This window comes from Mobula birostris, chromosome 15, assembly GCF_030028105.1.
Source record: "Mobula birostris isolate sMobBir1 chromosome 15, sMobBir1.hap1, whole genome shotgun sequence".
NCBI classification, from domain to species: domain Eukaryota; kingdom Metazoa; phylum Chordata; class Chondrichthyes; order Myliobatiformes; family Myliobatidae; genus Mobula; species Mobula birostris.
This window is the reverse complement of record NC_092384.1, coordinates 12,154,794-12,172,368: the sequence shown is the minus strand read 5'-3', so window position 1 is coordinate 12,172,368 and position 17,575 is coordinate 12,154,794. Positions and strand designations below refer to the sequence as shown.

The 17,575-nt window shown below is 42.0% G+C and overlaps 1 protein-coding gene across 1 annotated transcript in view; it reads left to right on the top strand.

Annotated features, from left to right (window-relative positions):
• LOC140210398 (aryl hydrocarbon receptor-like) overlaps nt 1-17,575 on the top strand; it is a 107,421-nt gene that overhangs the window by 6,269 nt on the left and 83,577 nt on the right. The window contains exons 2-4 of the mRNA XM_072279329.1: nt 5,560-6,128; nt 10,142-10,224; nt 12,992-13,167. Coding sequence (XP_072135430.1) covers nt 10,169-10,224; nt 12,992-13,167 — 232 coding nt within the window. The 5' untranslated portion in view covers nt 5,560-6,128; nt 10,142-10,168. The remainder of the gene's footprint in view (nt 1-5,559; nt 6,129-10,141; nt 10,225-12,991; nt 13,168-17,575) is intronic.

Genomic DNA, 17,575 nt, shown 5'->3' with positions numbered 1-17,575 from the left:
GAGAAGGCCTTGGCGAGTAGAAACATAGAAAATGGGTGCAGGAGTAGGCCATTCGGCCCTTCGAGCCTGCATCGCCATTTATTATGATCATGGCTGATCATCCAACTCAGAACCCCGCCCCAGCCTTCCCTCTATACCCCCTGATCCCCGTAGCCACAAGGGCCATATCTAACTCCCTCTTAAATATAGCCAATGTACTGGCCTCAACTGCTTCCTGTGGCAGAGAATTCCACAGATTCACCACTCTTTGAGTGAAGAAGTTTTTCCTAATCTCAGTCCTAAAAGGCTTCCCCTTTATCCTCAAACTGTGACCCCTTGTTCTGGACTTCCCCAAGATCGGGAAAAATCTTCCTGCATCTAGCCTGTCCAATCCCTTTAGGATTTTATATGTTTCAATCAGATCCCCCCTCAATCTTCTAAATTCCAACGAGTACAAGCCCAGTTTATCCAGTCTTTCTTCATATGAAAGTCCTGCCATCCCAGGAATCAATCTGGTGAACCTTCTTTGTACTCCCTCTATGGCAAGGATGTCTTTCCTCAGATTAGGGGACCAAAACTGCACACAATACTCCAGGTATGGTCTCACCAAGGCCTTGTACAACTGCAGTAGTACCTCGAATCCTCTCGCTATAAATGCCAGCATACCATTTGCCTTTTTCACCGTCTGCTGTACCTGCATGCCCACTTTCAATGACTGGTGTATAATGACACCCAGGTCTCGTTACACCTCCCCTTTTCCCAATCGGCCACCATTCAGATAATAATCTGTTTTCCTATTTTTGCCACCAAAGTGGATAACTTCACATTTATCCACATTAAATTGCATCTGCCATGAATTTGCCCACTCACCCAACCTATCCAAGTCACTCTGCATCCTCTTAGCATCCTCCTCACAGCTAACACTGCCACCCAGCTTCGTGTCATCCGCAAACTTGGAGATGCTGCATTTAATTCCCTCATCCAAGTCACTAATATATATTGTAAACAACTGGGATCCCAGCACTGAGCCTTGCGGTATCCCACTAGTCACCGCCTGCCATTCTGAAAAGGTCCCGTTTATTCCCAGTCTTTGCTTCCTGTCTGCTAACCAATTCTCCATCCACATCAATACCTTACCCCCAATACCGTGTGCTTTAAGTTTGCACACTAATCTCCTGTGTGGGACCTTGTCAAAAGCCCTTTGAAAATCCAAATATACCACATCCACTGGTTCTCCCCTATCCATTCTACTAGTTACATCCTCAAAAAATTCTATGAGATTCGTCAGACATGATTTTCCTTTCACAAATCCATGTTGACTTTGTCTGATGATTTCACCGCTTTCCAAATGTGCTGTTATCACATCTTTGATAACTGACTCCAGCAGTTTCCCCACCACCGACGTTAGGCTAACCGGTCTATAATTCCCCAGTTTCTCTCTCCCTCCTTTTTTAAAAAGCGGGGTTACATTAGCCACCCTCCAATCCTCAGGAACTAGTCCAGAATCTAACGAGTTTTGAAAAATTATCACTAATGAGTAGGGTAAAGGAAAACCTCAAGGCATTCTTCAATTATGTGAAGAACAAAAGCATGACAGAAGTGAAGGTAGGACCGATTAGAGATAAAGGTGGGAAGATGTGCCTGGAGGCTGTGGAAGTGAGTGAGGTCCTCAATGAATACTTCTCTTTGGTATTCACCAATGAGAGGGAACTTGATGATGATGAGGACAACATGAGTGAGGTTGATGTTCTGGAGCATGTTGATATTAAGGGAGAGGAGGTGTTGGAGTTGTTAAAATACATTAGGACGGATAAGACCCCAGGGCCTGAAGGAATATTCCCCAGGCTGCCCCATGAGGTGAGGGAAGAGATTGCTGAGCCTCTGGCTAGGATCTTTGTCCTCGTTGTCCACGGGAATGGTACCGGAGGATTGGAGGGAGGCGAATGTTGTCCCCTTGTTCAAAAAAGGTAGTAGGGATAGTCCAGGTAATTATAGACCAGTGAGCCTTACGTCTGTGGTGGGAAAGCTGTTGGAAAAGATTCTTAGAGATAGGATCTATGGGCATTTAGAGAATCATGGTCTGATCAGGGGCAGTCAGCATGGCTTTGTGAAGGGCAGATCGTGTCTAACAAGCCTGACAGTTCTTTGAGGAGGTGATCAGGCATATAGATGAGGGCAGTGCAGTGGATGTGATCTATATGGATTTTAGTAAGACATTTGACAAGGTTCCACTCGATAGGCTTATTCAGAAAGTCAGAAGGCATGGGATCCAGGGAAGTTTGGCCAGGTGGATTCAGAATTGGCTTGCCTGCAGAAGGCAGAGGGTCATGGTGGAGGGAGTACATTCAGATTGGAGGATTGTGACTAGCGGTGTCCCACAAGGATCTGATCTGGGACCTCTACATTTTGTGATTTTTTTTATTAATGACCTGGATGTGGTGGTAGAAGGGTGGGTTGGTAAGTTTGCAGATGGCACAAAGGTTGGTGGTATTGTGGATGGTGTAGAGGATTGTCGAAGATTGCAGAGAGGCATTGATAGGATGTAGCAGTGGGCTGAGAAGTGGCAGATGGAGTTCAACCCGGAGAAGTGTGAGGTGGTACACTTTGGAAGGACAAACTCCAAGGCAGAGTACAAAGTAAATGGCAGGATACTTGGTAGTGTGGAGGAGCAGAGGAATCTGGGGGTACATGTCCACAGATCCCTGAAAGTTGCCTCACGGGTAGATAAGTTAGTTAAGAAAGCTTATGGGGTGTTAGCTTTCATAAGTCGAGGGATAGTGTTTAAGAGTCGCGATGTAATGATGCAGCTGTATAAAACTCTGGTTAGGCCACACTTGGAGTACTGTGTCCAGTTCTGGTCGCCTCACTATAGGAAGGATGTGGAAGCATTGGAAAGGGTACAGAGGAGATTTACCAGGATGCTGCCTGGTTTACAGAGTATGCATTATGATCAAAGATTAAGGGAGCTAGGGCTTTACTCTTTGGAGAGAAGGAGGATGAGAGGAGACATGATAGAGGTGTACAAGATAATAAGAGGAGTGGATAGCCAATGCCTCTTCCGCAGGGCACACAAGAGGACATGGCTTTAAGGTAAGGGGTGGGAAGTTCAAGGGGGATATTAGAGGAAGGTTTTTTACTCAGGGAGTGGTTGGTGCGTGGAATGCACTGCCTGAGTCAGTGGTGGAGGCAGGTACGCTCATGAAGTTTAAGAGACTACTCGACAGGTATATGGAGGAATTTAAGGTGGGGGGGTTATATGGGAGGCAGGGTTGAGTGTCGGCACAACAATGTGGGCCGAAGGGCCTGTACTGTGCTGTACTATTCTATGTTCTATGTATCATGATGTATATGTACTTCGATCATAAATTTACTTTGAACTTTGAGAATCCTCTCTTGTAAATGAATATCCAAGTTCCTTAAATATACAGAGGATTAAACACAGCTGTAGTTTACCAAGTAAATCAGATGACCTCCTCTAAGCTGTGCGTGTGTGCACATGCGCACACGTTTTTCAACCAGTGCACAAAGGAAATTAATGTGCGCACAAAAGGTTAGTTTCCTAAAATAATGTAGTTAATAATTATACTTATTGAAAATAATCTTTTAGCTAACTGTTTCTGTTAACTAGTTAGTTGGTTTTTCAAATACCACAATGCACATCACTAATTACGTCACCTCACCTTTTCTGTTCTGCTTTGTATAGCTGCATCACGGTGGCAGCCATGTTTGGTGGATGTTGTTCATATCGTAAAGTTTACAAAGATCTGTTTCAAATCCTGTAGATAGCTTACTGCGTTTTTATTGGAAAAAATATTGATTCACTACGTCGAATTCAAAAGAAGCGAAGGGCGTGAAGCGCGAAAGAACTGCAACCTTGTTTAAAGTTGAATGGCTTAACAAAATAGTGGAAACTGTTACACCAAAAGCTCATGAGGTCATGAACATTCAGCTACAAGAGATATTTATGTATGATTTGGAAACTGGAGTTATCTGTTTGTATTGTCATGATGCGAAAGTTGCTGGAGAATTTGCTAGTGGAAAGAAGTGGGATGATATTTGGAAACTTGACTTTTTGAAACATCATTTGGCAAGTAAATCACATTTGGATGGTGTACAAATGCTCAGGCAACAGAATCCGTCATTACCCGTTACAGGAGTGCTAGGCATGTTACGGTTGAGTGCAGATGAGCGAGAGCGTAAACGACCAAACTCAGAGGAGATCAAAGTTGACGTACAAGAATGGTCAGCTTTTGATTTCTCCGCAATTGCAGATTGTGACTTCACATTTGGTGATGAACAAGTTAATGCCTTATGTCTAAAATATCATGATTCTCTAGCTGGAAGTATTGTAATAGTTTAGACAGTTTAATGATTTCAAATATTCCGTGCAAGAAAAAACTAAATCCAAACCGATTTTAGACTTTCCTCAAATGGTGGCATTTGTACTTCAAAATGAACAGTTTTGCAACCTTGCACAGTTGATGGACACTGGGGGAACCTTCCTTGCGTCTGGTGCGGACTGTAAATGAAGTTTTAGCCTAATGAATCAACTCAAAAACAAGCTGAGAAACTGTTTAGGTGAATGTCATTTGGATATGTTAATGAGAATCAAAAGCTATCAATGAGATGGATAGAAGTTCTATTAGTCAAGATAGAGTTTACGAAGAATGGGTAAATGCCAAAGACAGGAGAGAGAAAAATAACAGAGACTTAAATATGATAAAAGTTAAATATCCAACCTAATGACATGAATGTTGACTTCTCTAACTTCTGTTAATGCCCCTCCTCCCCTTTGTACCCCATCCCTTATTTTTATTTAATGATTTTTTTTCTCTCTTTCTCCCTCTGTCCCTCTCACTATACTCCTTGCCCATCCTCTGGGCTTCCCCCCCCCCCACTTTCTCCCTAGGCCTCCTGTCCCATGATCCTCTCCCTTCTCCAGCCTCTTATCCCTTTTGCTAATCAACTTTCCAGCCCTTAGCTCCATCCCTCCCCCTCCTGTCTTCTCCTGTCATTTTGGATCTCCCCTCCCCCTCCCACTTTCAAATTTCTTACTATCTCTTCTTTCAGTTAGTCCTGATGAAGGGTCTTGGCAGGAAACGTCAGCTGTACCTCTTCCTATAGATGCTGCCTGGCCTGCTGTGTTCACCAGCATTTTTTTGTGTGTGTGACTTAAATATATATGTTATTTTGTTGTTAATCTATGCAGTTTTATGTCAAATATTTTGTAAACCTACATAAACTGTCCCATGTGCGCATTCAGTGCGCACATACTTTTGTCACAGGAAAAAAAATTTGCACAACGTCATATTTTTGCACACACTGACTACTGAAAATTGGACGGAACATTGATGACCACCCTTCTGCTTTGTGAGATCAGCTGCCAATACATTAATAAAAGCATTAGACAAATTGACTCTAGGACCACCTGTACTATATTTTAAAAATCTGTGGAAGATATTTTTATTTAGAGGCACAGCATGGTAACAGACCCTTACAGCCCAGTGAGTCTGTGCTCCTCAAATACGCCCATGTAATCAATTAACCTATTAATCCGTACATCTCTTGAAATTTTTGCAGGAAACTGGAGCACCCGAAGGAAACCTACACTGTCACAGGAAGAACACACAAACTCCTTACAGACGTCAGCAGGAATTGAACCTAGGTCTCTGGTGCTGTAGGTGTTATCCTAACCGCTACACTACTGTGCCACCAAAGATATATGAGCTCTGGAGCATGTTACATTTAAATAGTTGTTTCAACCAGGGTTTCACTTCCTAGTCTTTAACTGCCTTGCTCCAATTAATCTTTTAATATGTTGCTGTAGATTCATATTTAAATCCTTTCAATACAGCATCTCTCATTATCAATCAAACAGATCATCAATGGGGTAAGACAAACTGCTGTGGGTAAATAGCCCCACTGCCTTGTGGGCAGCCTCGGTGGAGACAAAGGCTATGGGAGTAAACCCGGACAGAAAATCCAGAGTGGAGTCTGGACGTCTGGGGACCTTGAACATCCTACCGGCAGCTCCTGCAGCCAAGCTAGTGCCAAACGTATTGCTTCACTTTCCTTTGGACTACACCGGTGAGACCCAGAGGAGGATCTTGACGGTTGGGCATCCCAGGATCTCCATACCTTCACCCCAGGTTTGTGCCCTGGAGAGGTCACTCACTTCAGTGTTCTTCGAGCCAGATGGTAGCCATCAAGACAGACAGGGATTTTAGGAAGAGGTACAGTCGACGTTTCGGGCTGAGACCCTTCGTCAGGACCCTCCTGTGATGAAGGGTCTCGGCCCGAAACGTCAACTGTACCTCTTCCTAGAGACGCTGCCTGGCCTGCTGTGTTCACCAACAACTTTTATGTGCGTTGCTTGAAATTCCAGCATCTGCAGATTTCCTTGTGTCAGGCTTTTTAAATCTGTTTATGAACTTGAATTTTTCTCTCCAGAAAACAGCAGGTTGAAGTACAAAATCCAATACTAAAATCATATGATCACCATGGAGTTATTGCTTATTTATATGCAGAGACCTAACATTCTCTCCCGTGCATTGCTAAGTTGTCCACATTACATGGTGGTTTCATACACTGGACAACAGGAGAAAGGGAGGGAGGAGGGGATCCGGGGAAGTAATACGCAGGTAAGAAGAAGTAAAAGGTCAGAGTGGAGAATGGGGGAGGGGGTGAATTTGTGAGATGGAACTCATGTAATCATTTCACCTGTCCATTACTTCCCCTGGGTCCCCTCCTCCTTCCCTTTCTCCTATTGTCCATTCTCCTCTCCTATCAGATTCTTTGTTCAATAGCTTTGACCTTTCCCACACACCTGGCTTCACTTATCACTTTCCCTTCCTCCTCACTTTTTTATTCTGGCATATCCCCCTGTCCTTTCCAGTCCTGAAGAAAGGTCTCGGCCCAAAACATCAACTATCTATTCATGTCATGACCTGAGTTCCTCCAGCATTCTGAGTGTGTTGCTTTGGATTTCCAGCATTGGCAGACTTTCTCATGCTTGCAGTAATTTCTTTGTTTGTTTATGTTAATTTAGATATTCTGATTGTATATCTCATCTTCTTTACCACCCCCCTCCCCCACCCATCATCACCATCTCCCCAGGGTAGTTTTATGTACTTTCCTGCTTTGATTTGCTTTGTTTTTACAAAATGAGATGATTATTGGTTTTATCAAGGATCAACTTTATTGCTGTATACAGTTACATGTATTAGGAATTTCCTGTGGTTGTTAGTCAGGGCACAACATGCAATATTGAAAAAACAGCCACATTCAAAGAATAAAATTTGTATAAAAAAAGTGAAGTTGGAGTTTATGCTAACAAGAGGTAATATTAACCTGGAGCCCAGCAGTTTCACTGTTGTAATTCCTTTCATTACAATAGCGATGATACATATTTGACAGAGAATTAAGTATTTTGGAACATCAAGGTCATGAAAGGTATACTATGAATATTTGATGTGCCTTTACTTTCTGATATAAAATTGCATATATAAACATTGCATACCAACCATACTTTAGGTATTGTCTGCTCTGTAATGAATTTCTTTGTTCCACCCTTAAATTCTTTATTTCAAGAGAAAAACAAAAGCTGTAACTTGCACATTGCTGTACAAGCTTTCAGCCTCAAAAATCTGACCACAAATTCACCAAGTTTTTGATTTCTGAAAATCATTATAATACATGATAAACAGTTCACTTCAACAAACTAAGTAGATAACCTGACATTCATTTGTTGTCATGGCCTAAGGTGCATCACCTTAGCAGAAGAGTCAGTGTTGCTTCAAATTGGAACAATGTTTCATCCAAGATAGAAACATTCTGACTTAGAATGAAAATTGACAAGGATGTTGCCAGGATTTGAGGACCTGAGTAGGTTAGGACTGTATTCCCTAGAGCATAGGAGAATGAGAAGAGATTTGATAGAAGTATACAGAATTATGAGGGGTAAATGTAAGTAGGTTTCTTTCCACTGAAGTTGGATGGGACTAGAAATGAGGTCATAGGTTAAGGATGAAAGGTGAAATATTTAAGGGGACATGAGACAGAACTTCTCACTCGGAGGGTGGTGGGAATATGGAACGTTCTTCGAGAGGAAGTGGCGGATGTGGGTTCGATTTCAACACTTTAGAAAAGTTTGGATAAGTACATAGATGGGAAGGGTATGGAGACCAGATGTAGGTCAATGGTACCAGGCAGAATAATAATTTAGCATGGACGAGATGGGCTGAAGGGCCTGTTTCTGTGCTGTATAACCAAAGTTAGGAAGAGTCATTTATATCAAAACTGTCAATCAGGACAGCTGTATATTAAAGGAGACATAGGGGCCTAGCAGAAAGTGTGCTGCTTCACAGTTGCAGAAACCTGGCTGCAATCCTGATCCCTCTGTGGAGCTTGCATATTCTCCCTGTGACCCAGTGGAGTAGCACTCAGTGAGTACATGCCAAAGAATTGGCTTCACCTACTAAAGGACTGTATGCCTCACTGGAAAAAGTGTTCACAATGCTACGTCACGTTATATGCACTGTTTGTGGTATGACATGTACTGAGTTGCTATGATCTGCTGTGATTTTCCCCTTAACTTAATAACTTAAGTGTGTCCACAACTTAATATGGAATGAATCAGAATCTGGTTTATTGTCATGATTTTTTTAATTTAGTGGCAGAAGTACAGTGCAAGCATGACAAATTACTAGAAGTTACAAAAAATAAATGAACAGTTCAAAAGTGTATTAGTGAAGTCATGTTCATGGGTTTATGGACCATTCAGAAATCTGATGGTAGAGGGGAAGAAGCTGTTCTTAAAAAGTTGAGTGTGCGTCTTCAAGATTCATTGAGAAATGGAATTTAAGGATTTCAATCCCTGGTCTTTGGCTGACTGATTTTTCAGGAGCTTGCTGCCTTGGAGTTATTTCTGTAACACTGGGTTGGATGGGTGAAGGAAGTAGTGTACTTTCACCACCACTAACTATAGACCCCCACTGGAATATATCTAATGGGCCTGTCAACTGCTGGACAGATTAGACTCTGGAGGGGCATGTCTTTCCACTGGAATCTGCTGCAAATGAGTAGCTGGCAGATTGGCTTCATTCATGTTGCATCCATGACCATTTTGTTGATAAGTCTATTGCCACACTGTTGTTTATAAGGAAGAATGTTGAGGAAAGGGAGAGAGAGAGAGTGAGCAGTAACATCCTATTTTTGTTACTGCTCAGATTTGTTATTGGTTATTAATACTTCTCAATATTTGAGTGGTATGTGTAAGCCTTTGATGCCACAAAGGTTAGGGGTGTTGTGGATAGTGTGGAGGGCTGTCAGAGGTTATAGTGGGACATCAATAGGATGCAAAACTGGGCTGAGAAGTGGCAGATGGAGTTCAACCCAGATAAGTGTGCGGTCGTTCATTTTGGTAGGTCAAATATGATAGCAGAATATAGCATTAATGACAAGACTCTTGGCAGTGTGGAGGATTTTGGGGTCTGAGTCCATAGGTCACACAAAGCAGGTTGACTGTGTGGTTAAGAAGGCATACGGTGCATTGGCCTTCATCAATCGTGGGATTGAGTTTAAGAGCCGAGAGGTAATGTTGCAGCTAAATAAGACCTTGGTCAGACCCCGCTTACAGTTCTGTGCTCAGTTCTGGTTGCCTCACTACAGGAAGGATGTGGAAACTATAGAAAGAGTGCAGAGGAGGTTTACAAAGACGTTGCCTGGATTGGGGAACATGCTTTATGAGAATAGGTTGAGGGAACTTGGCCTTTTTCCCCTTGGAGTGTTGGAGGATGAGAGGTGACCTGATAGAGGTGTACAGGATAATGAGAGGCATTGATTGTGTGGATAGTCAAAGGCTTTTTCCCAGGGCTGAAATGGCTAGCACGAGAGGGCACAGTTTTAAGGTGCTTGCAAGTAGGTACGGAGGAGATGTCATGGGTAAGTTTTTTTTTTACACAGAGAGTGGTGAGTACGTGGAATGGGCTGCCGACAATGGTGGTGAAGGCGGAAATGATAAGGTTTTAAGAGACTCCTGCATGGATACATGGAGCTTCGAAAAATAAAGGACTATGGGGAAACTTAGGTAGCTCTAAGGTAAGGACATGTTCGGCTTTCTAGGTTTTCTATGTTTCATTCGAACCTTCTGTCTCCCTTTCAGTGGTAAACAACCGCCTGCATTGGAATCATGTTAAACTCGACCCTCTATGCGGTGAGGAAAAGGAAGAGACCAACGCAGAAAATGTACGCCTTCTTCAAAAAGATGGTGATGTAATATTTCACTGAAGGTTCAGTTGCATGCATATAAAACCATCAATTATAATAGATAAAAGCATAAAACAATCCAACTTTGACCTTTGACATCCTGATGAAGGGGCTTGGCCCAAAATTTTGACTGCTTATTCCTTTCCATAATTGCTGCCTGACCTGCCAAGTTCCTCCAGCATTTTGTGTGTGTTGCCCTGGATTTCTAGCATTTGCAGACTCTCGGTGTTTATGACTTTGATTTGGGTGATTTGAATAGAACAGAGAATGCAATTTATGCCTAGCATTGGTTATCCCATCGTGAAATAGGGAAAGGACCTTCACGTTATAGGGACTTAGCAGTGTAGATACTCTATGGTCATGCACGGAGAGATAATCAGAGAGATTGATGACAATGGGAGCAAGTCCATGGGAGCAGAGAAGTAAAGGAGGCTAAAGGAAGATTTCAGTGTTATGAAGATGAGTGGGGGTAAAAACAGTTATCTACTTGGGATGTCAGTCATAAGTATAATTCATCACTGAGATTAATCACAGAGTGATTAAGAGAAACAGTTCTGTGAGGTTCTGGAGCATGGAATGCTTGCTAATGGAAGCTAATGAAATGGAAGGCATTACAGATGGTAAAGGGACATAGAACATAGAACATAGAACACCACAGCACTGTACAGGCCCTTTAGCCAACAATGTTGTGGTGACCTTTCAACCAACTAAGATCAACCTAACCCTGTGGTTCCTTCCCTGAGATCCACAGACCTTTTGCTTAGTGGTATTGTTCCATGGTATAAAAAAGGTTGGGATCTCTGGATCTAATCCTTCTGTCTTACATAGCCCTCCATTTTTCTATCATCTATGTACTTATCTAAGAATTTCTTAAATGTTCCTAATGTATCTGCATCTGCCATTACCTCAACAAGATGTTTGACACATCCACCACCCTCTGTGTAGGGGGGAGAAAAAAAGCTTACCTGACATTCTCCCTGTACTTTCATGCCAGTTATCTTGTATACTTCTATAAAGTTACCTCTTATACACTTTCACTCAAAAGAGAAAGCCCTAGCTTACTCAACCTAGCTTCATAAGACACACTCTCTAATCCAGGCAGCATCCTGGAAAATCTCTTCTACACCCTTTCTAAAGTTTTCACATCCTTCCTATAATGAGGTGACCAGAAATGAACACAGTATTCCAAGGGTGGTCTAAACAGAGTTTTATAGAGCTGCAACATTACCTCGCGGCTCTTGAACTCAATGAAGGCCAACACACCATAGGCATTCTTAAGAACCCTATCAACTTGTGTGGTAAATTTGAGGGATCTATTAATGTGGACCCCAAGATCCCTCTGTTCCTCCACACTACTAAGAATCCTGCCTTTATATTGAAGCAAAATAAAGATGGTGGTCAATAGAGGAAGGAAAGTTTGTACTGAGTTTTGGAACACCCCCAGCGCACTTGTAGTGACCTGAGTAATCACTGAGTTGGCCAGATTCTGTGCCATGGAGCAATAGAGCCAGCTTCAACCCCCAAGATACATGGTCACAAGTTCTTTTGCAATGGAGGGAATGCTAGAATATTTTTTATATTTAAATTCCAGAAAGAGAAGAAGTGGGTGCCACGGTAGTGTAGTAGTTATCTTGACACTAATACAACACAGAGAATCGGAGATTGAAGTTCAATCCCGGCCTCCTCTGTAAGGAGTTTGCATGTCCTTACCGTGGAATGCGTGGATTTCCTCCAGGTACTCTGGTTTCCTCCCACAGTCCAAAGATGTACCAGTTAGGAAGGTTAAATGGTCATTGTAAACCATCCCGTGATTAGGCCAGGGCTAAATCGGGGTTGTTGGCAGTACAGCCCAAAGGACTGGAAGGGCCTGTTCCACAATGTGTCTTTTAATGAAATAAAACAGGCAGACGTCCTGTTCCTAACTGCTAATGAGGTGCACATGCCGCTTATGTAGTTAGGGGGCTTGCAGGATTGATTTGTTGCAATGTTCATGGAATTTTGATATAGCAGTCAATGGAAACTTGGTTCAGGGAAGGACAGGATGGGCAGCTTAATGTTCTGGGCTAAGGAATTGAAGATGTGACAGAGGGGATGTGGGAGTGGAGAAGAATTTACACTACTGATTCGAGACAACATAGCGGCAGTACATAGAGAGGATATCCTGGAGGGATCATCCAATGACCCAATATGGGTACAATTTAGGAATAAGAGGGGGTCAGTCACTTTGCTGGGAGCATCATCAATAGCCAACTGTAGTAAGAGAATGAGATTAAGTAAGCAAATCGCAGAAAGATGTAAGAATTTCAACTTTTCCAAGATTGACTGTAATTGCCTTAGTGTAACGGATTTAGATGAGATGCAAGTGGTTTAAATGCATCCAAGAAAGTATTTTGAAACAATATGTAGCGAGAGCTGCTAGACACAGGCTGTTACAGAGAGAGTGCAATCTAGGTAACCAAATAAAGTGCAAGGGCCACAATAAGGTAGACTGGGAGAACAAGAATTCATCTTTAGTGCACAAGAGGTCCATTTGAGGGTATTATAGCAGAGGGATATAAATTGGCCTTCAGTTTGCTGATAAAAGATCTCATGATTTTGTATCTACTGCCCGATAGGAGAGAGCCATACTGGGAGGTGTTAAAATTAGATTGTGAGCAATTAATTAATTGGTTGTTAAAGAGCTTTGGACATGTCCTAGGATTGTAGACGTCCTGCATCAATGCAAGCTTGTATTTTTTTTCTCCAGGAAGCCAGATGTTGTCAAATCCAATTCGTCCAAGAGACATCGGGCAGGAATGAATACCGAACTGGAGCAACTGGCTGAGGTGTTGCCATTTCCCAAGAAGGTGATCAACAAACTGGACAAGTTGTCAGTTCTCCGGCTCAGTGTCAGCTTCCTGAGAGCCAAGTGCTACTTTGAGGGTAAGAGCATCTTCACCCTGAAGGGTGACTTTGTTTCTAGCTGCCTAACACAGGCTGTCACTTAAAACTTTGGAAAAACTTCTATAGATGCACAGTGGAAAGTATCCTGACTGGTTGCATCACAGCCTGGTATGGAAGCACCAATGCCCAAGAATGGACAAGTCTACAAAATGTGGTGGGTACAACCCAGTTCCGTCTCAGGCAAAGGCCTCCCCACCATTGAACACTTCTACAAAGAGTGCTGCCTCAGGAAATCAGCATCCATCATCAAGGAACCCTAACTATCTAGGCCATACTTTCTTCTCACTACTACCAACAGGCAGGAGGTACGGGAGACTTGGGTCCCACACCAACAGGTCAGGAACAGTTATTACTCTACAAGCATCAGTTAACCAGTGTGGATAACTTCACTCATGTCAACTCAACTGATGCCATGATCTATAGGCACACTTTCAAGGACTCATGTTCTCAATTTTGTTTTTTTTTATATGGTTTGGACAATTTTTTCATTTTGCACATAGGTTGTTTGTTAGACATTCTTTATGGTTTTTCATAAATTCTGTAGTGTTTCTTTACGTCCCTGTAAATGTCTTCAAGAAAATGAATCTTGGGTAGTATATGGTGACAAATACATACTTTAATAATAAATTTACTTCAACTTTGTCCTGCAAACCACAACATGCTGATGAGTTAAGTCACTAAATGCTTCTGTTTCTCTGAGATTTCTCAAAATGCCCCAAGATCAGAAAATGAGTTTTATTCATCATAACTTGTGGAATTTTGACATCAAGCAACACGCATCAAAGTTGCTGGTGAACGCAGCAGGCCAGGCAGCATCTCTAGGAAGAGGTACAGTCGACGTTTCGGGCCGAGACCCTTCGTCAAGACTCACTAAAAGAAGAGCTAGTAAGAGATTTGAAAGTGGGAGGGGGAGGAGGAGATCCAAAATGATAGGAGAAGACAGGAGGAGGAGGGATGGAGCCAAGAGCTGGACAGGTGATTGGCAAAAGGGATATGAGAGGATCATGGGACAGGAGGCCCAGGGAGAAGGAAAAGGGGGAGGGTGGGGGGGGGGAAACTCAAAGGATGGGCAAGGAGTATAGTCAGAGGAACAGAGGGAGAAAAAGGGGAGAGAGAGAGAGAGAGAGAGAGAGAAAAAAAAAGAATGTGTCAGCTATTCTGATGATGCAAACATGTTATCTGCACCATTATTAAAAAGCCAGTCCAATTAGCCCCACAATCCTTTATCTTAGTGGTTGTGTATAACTGGAGTGCTGTAGACTGGCACAGGTTAAGACTAAACATTGATTAGCTTTTTCCCTTCTGATAAGGGTCCTTGACCTAAATGGCAACTATTTCTCTCCCTGCTGACCCATTTAGTGCCTCCAGCATGTATTACTATGGAAGGACTGGTTATTTTGCTGGAACTAGGAGAATGTATCTATAGGTTGAATAATAATAATAGGAGCTTTCTAACACCACAGCTTGTGTGAAAAGGCCAGTTTCATATTGTACATTAAGAGTGATTGGTCACTTGTGGTCTGAGCATAGTTTTTAAAAAAAAAAAAAAAAAAAAAATACAATATTTTGCAGGGAACTCTTTCTGAAGGTGGCAGGTGAATTTGAAGTTTGCACTGTGATAAAGCCTGTTAGAAAAACTGAGGTTACAGCCTGTCCCCAGAGTCGGGTTTTTTCACTCTGCTGCGAAGCAGAGTACTTCAACATCCAATTGACATTAAGCAAGCAAGTGTAACTGTGATGGGCCTTTTGACGGAATGATATCAGATTCAGGTTTGGATTTATTCACTTATCACATGTACTTTGAAACGTACAGTGAAATGTGCCATTTGCGTGTAATGTCCTGAGTTGAGATTTTTACTGCTATCCTTGGAGGTATTTTAGTTTAGTAGTTTTCTGCAAAAACAGTGTGCCCTGCTGGTAGAATGTTTTTGTTTCAGCTAAAGGTAAGGAACACTGCTATTCAATTTAGGAATGTTGTGTTAGGCAATCAAGATGGTGGGATTGGGAGAAAATTCTAGAGAGAGCTGGGCGGAGAGAGATTTGTGATGGACAGTGGTGATGTTTGTGGTCTTTTGGGGGAAATGTGGAGAAGAGAAGATGCCTGTAGGGTTCAATCCTGTATTACAAGGAGTGCTTCATAAGACAAAGGAGTCCAAGATGGGAAGCTCTACCAGTGATTGGTGATGAGAATTCAGTGTTGTGAATAATGGTTATACCCAGCTTTTGGAAGAAATGAGCGCCACTGCTCATGTGCACATTTAGACTGGTCTAACTGTAATGAGCCCTTTTTTTCCCCTTTATTTTCTTTCTCTTAACTGTTTGATAAAGTTGGAATTTATAAATATACTTTATAATTTTAAGCTGGTGTAAAATTTGTCATTTGGCAAACGGTAATTCTGTATAGGCAATACTTACACAGCATTCACTCAAGTTGGCATAATTTACATATTACTATTTAACTATTTATGGTTCTATTACTATTTATTATTTATGGTGCAACTGTAACGAAAACCAATTTTCTCCGGGATCAATAAAGTATGACTATGACTAAATTGAGGTTTCTTATATCAGAATTCCCAATGTTTCTGTTTGGTTGAATCCCAAATCATAATCGACCCTAGACATATATTGTTTATGAAATGTAGCATTTTCCCTGCTGAGTCACGTGGCTGTTCGCAGAATTACCTAATGAGCTGAGTTTGTATGCGAGCCCTTGTGAGAGTGTTATATGCGTCAACCACCAACACAAGCTCAGGATATGCTGGGGGAAAGTGGCATCACCCATTCCCACCATGTTCGTAGAACATCACAAGCAAAAGCAAGTCCCATTCCTCTCTCCCAGCCATGCAGGGGCACAGACAGTCCTCCAGCCCCAGAAGTCTCTGGCCCTCTAGCCTCCAGTGGACTCAGACTTGTAGACTTCAGTTTTCCCAGTGGACTCAGGGATCCAGGTTTCAGTCATCGTGTTTTGACTTCCAGACTTCTGATCAATCTTTGGGCTTCAATCTTTGATAGCAACTCCAGGATTTACCAATGCTGGAACAAGGACCTTGAACACAAGCCCTCAATCTACAGGCTCACCGAAGGAGAGGCCACTATCACTGTTTAATGTCAATCTTAGCTTTGAGTTGTAAATGGAAGACTGTAAACCCATTGGAAGACCAGATGCAGAGCCTTTGATGTACTCTGTCTCCATATTGGATTTGGCACATGATAAGCTTACTGATTGTCGTTACACTGGACAACAGCCAAGAAGGAAAAGACTGCCAGGGAGTAGGTACTACTCAGTCATCTGCCAGCCTGCTCGTGGCAATCCATCAGCAATACAATTAATTTAGCATTCTGAGTCCCTTTGTTTTGCTTTATAAGAAGGCAGCGTTCAGAAAATTTTACCAGCATTTTCGGTAGGTTTTGGTTTGTTTCCATGTAACTCACCCTGCTGAATCAGAGCTACATCTGTTGGAGAGCTCCGACAGTGTTTCAGATTCCCTCCCTTAAAGAAACCACCCTTTTCCCTTGGTTCTGCATTGTGTTCCTAGAAACAGGAGATTAAAGCCTGTCTGGGCGCATCTCCAAAACCCTTCAATAACTAGTACTTGATTTACTGCATGCTCAGTTTACACTATATCAGCTTAGCAAGCAAAGAGGATATATTGTTTCCCCTGCAATCATATTATTACCTGTAATTATTGGTTCTCTTGAGTACTTAGCAGTGTACTAAGCAACGAGAAGTAACAGCATATTTCACATGGTTTGACAATAAGGGATTATAGCTTATATAAATTAAAACAGGCTTTTATTTAATGTTAAGAAATTATAAAATATTTTCAGAAGACTTTTGCTGTTGACTCAGATTATAATTGAAAATTTCTTTATTTTTTTCCCTTGGAGTTAGTACATTGGAGAATTACTACTAGATGTGGGAACCCATATCAGTAAATAAGTTAAGTATGTGTTTGATCAGGAAGAATGTAAAAGGAAATGCAATCACAGTGGGTGCACAAAGGCTGAAAAAGTTTCTGTATGTTCAAAGTAAGGAATTAAAAGCAGTGGCCATTATGATGCACAGGGCTTAGTGCTTTCAATCAAAACTTTCTCAGAGTTCCAGCAAGGGATCTTTTACTTGTTTTTTCTTTTCAAATATCAACAAGTCTACTGTGTATCTCAATCATGCTTCCCCCTCTTTTTAAATAGAGATAAAGCAACTTACATCCTGAGTCATGGAAATCTTGTCATCTAAACGTTGAAAGTTCAAGACTTAAACTCCAATGAGAGGCATAAGGCTCAAAACGCTCTTTTCCTGCAACTTTTCCTTCAGATCCCTGTGGACGTGCATTTTCCTTGGAAACAAAACATTAACAAAGTGTTTTTGCCCACAGAACTGCCA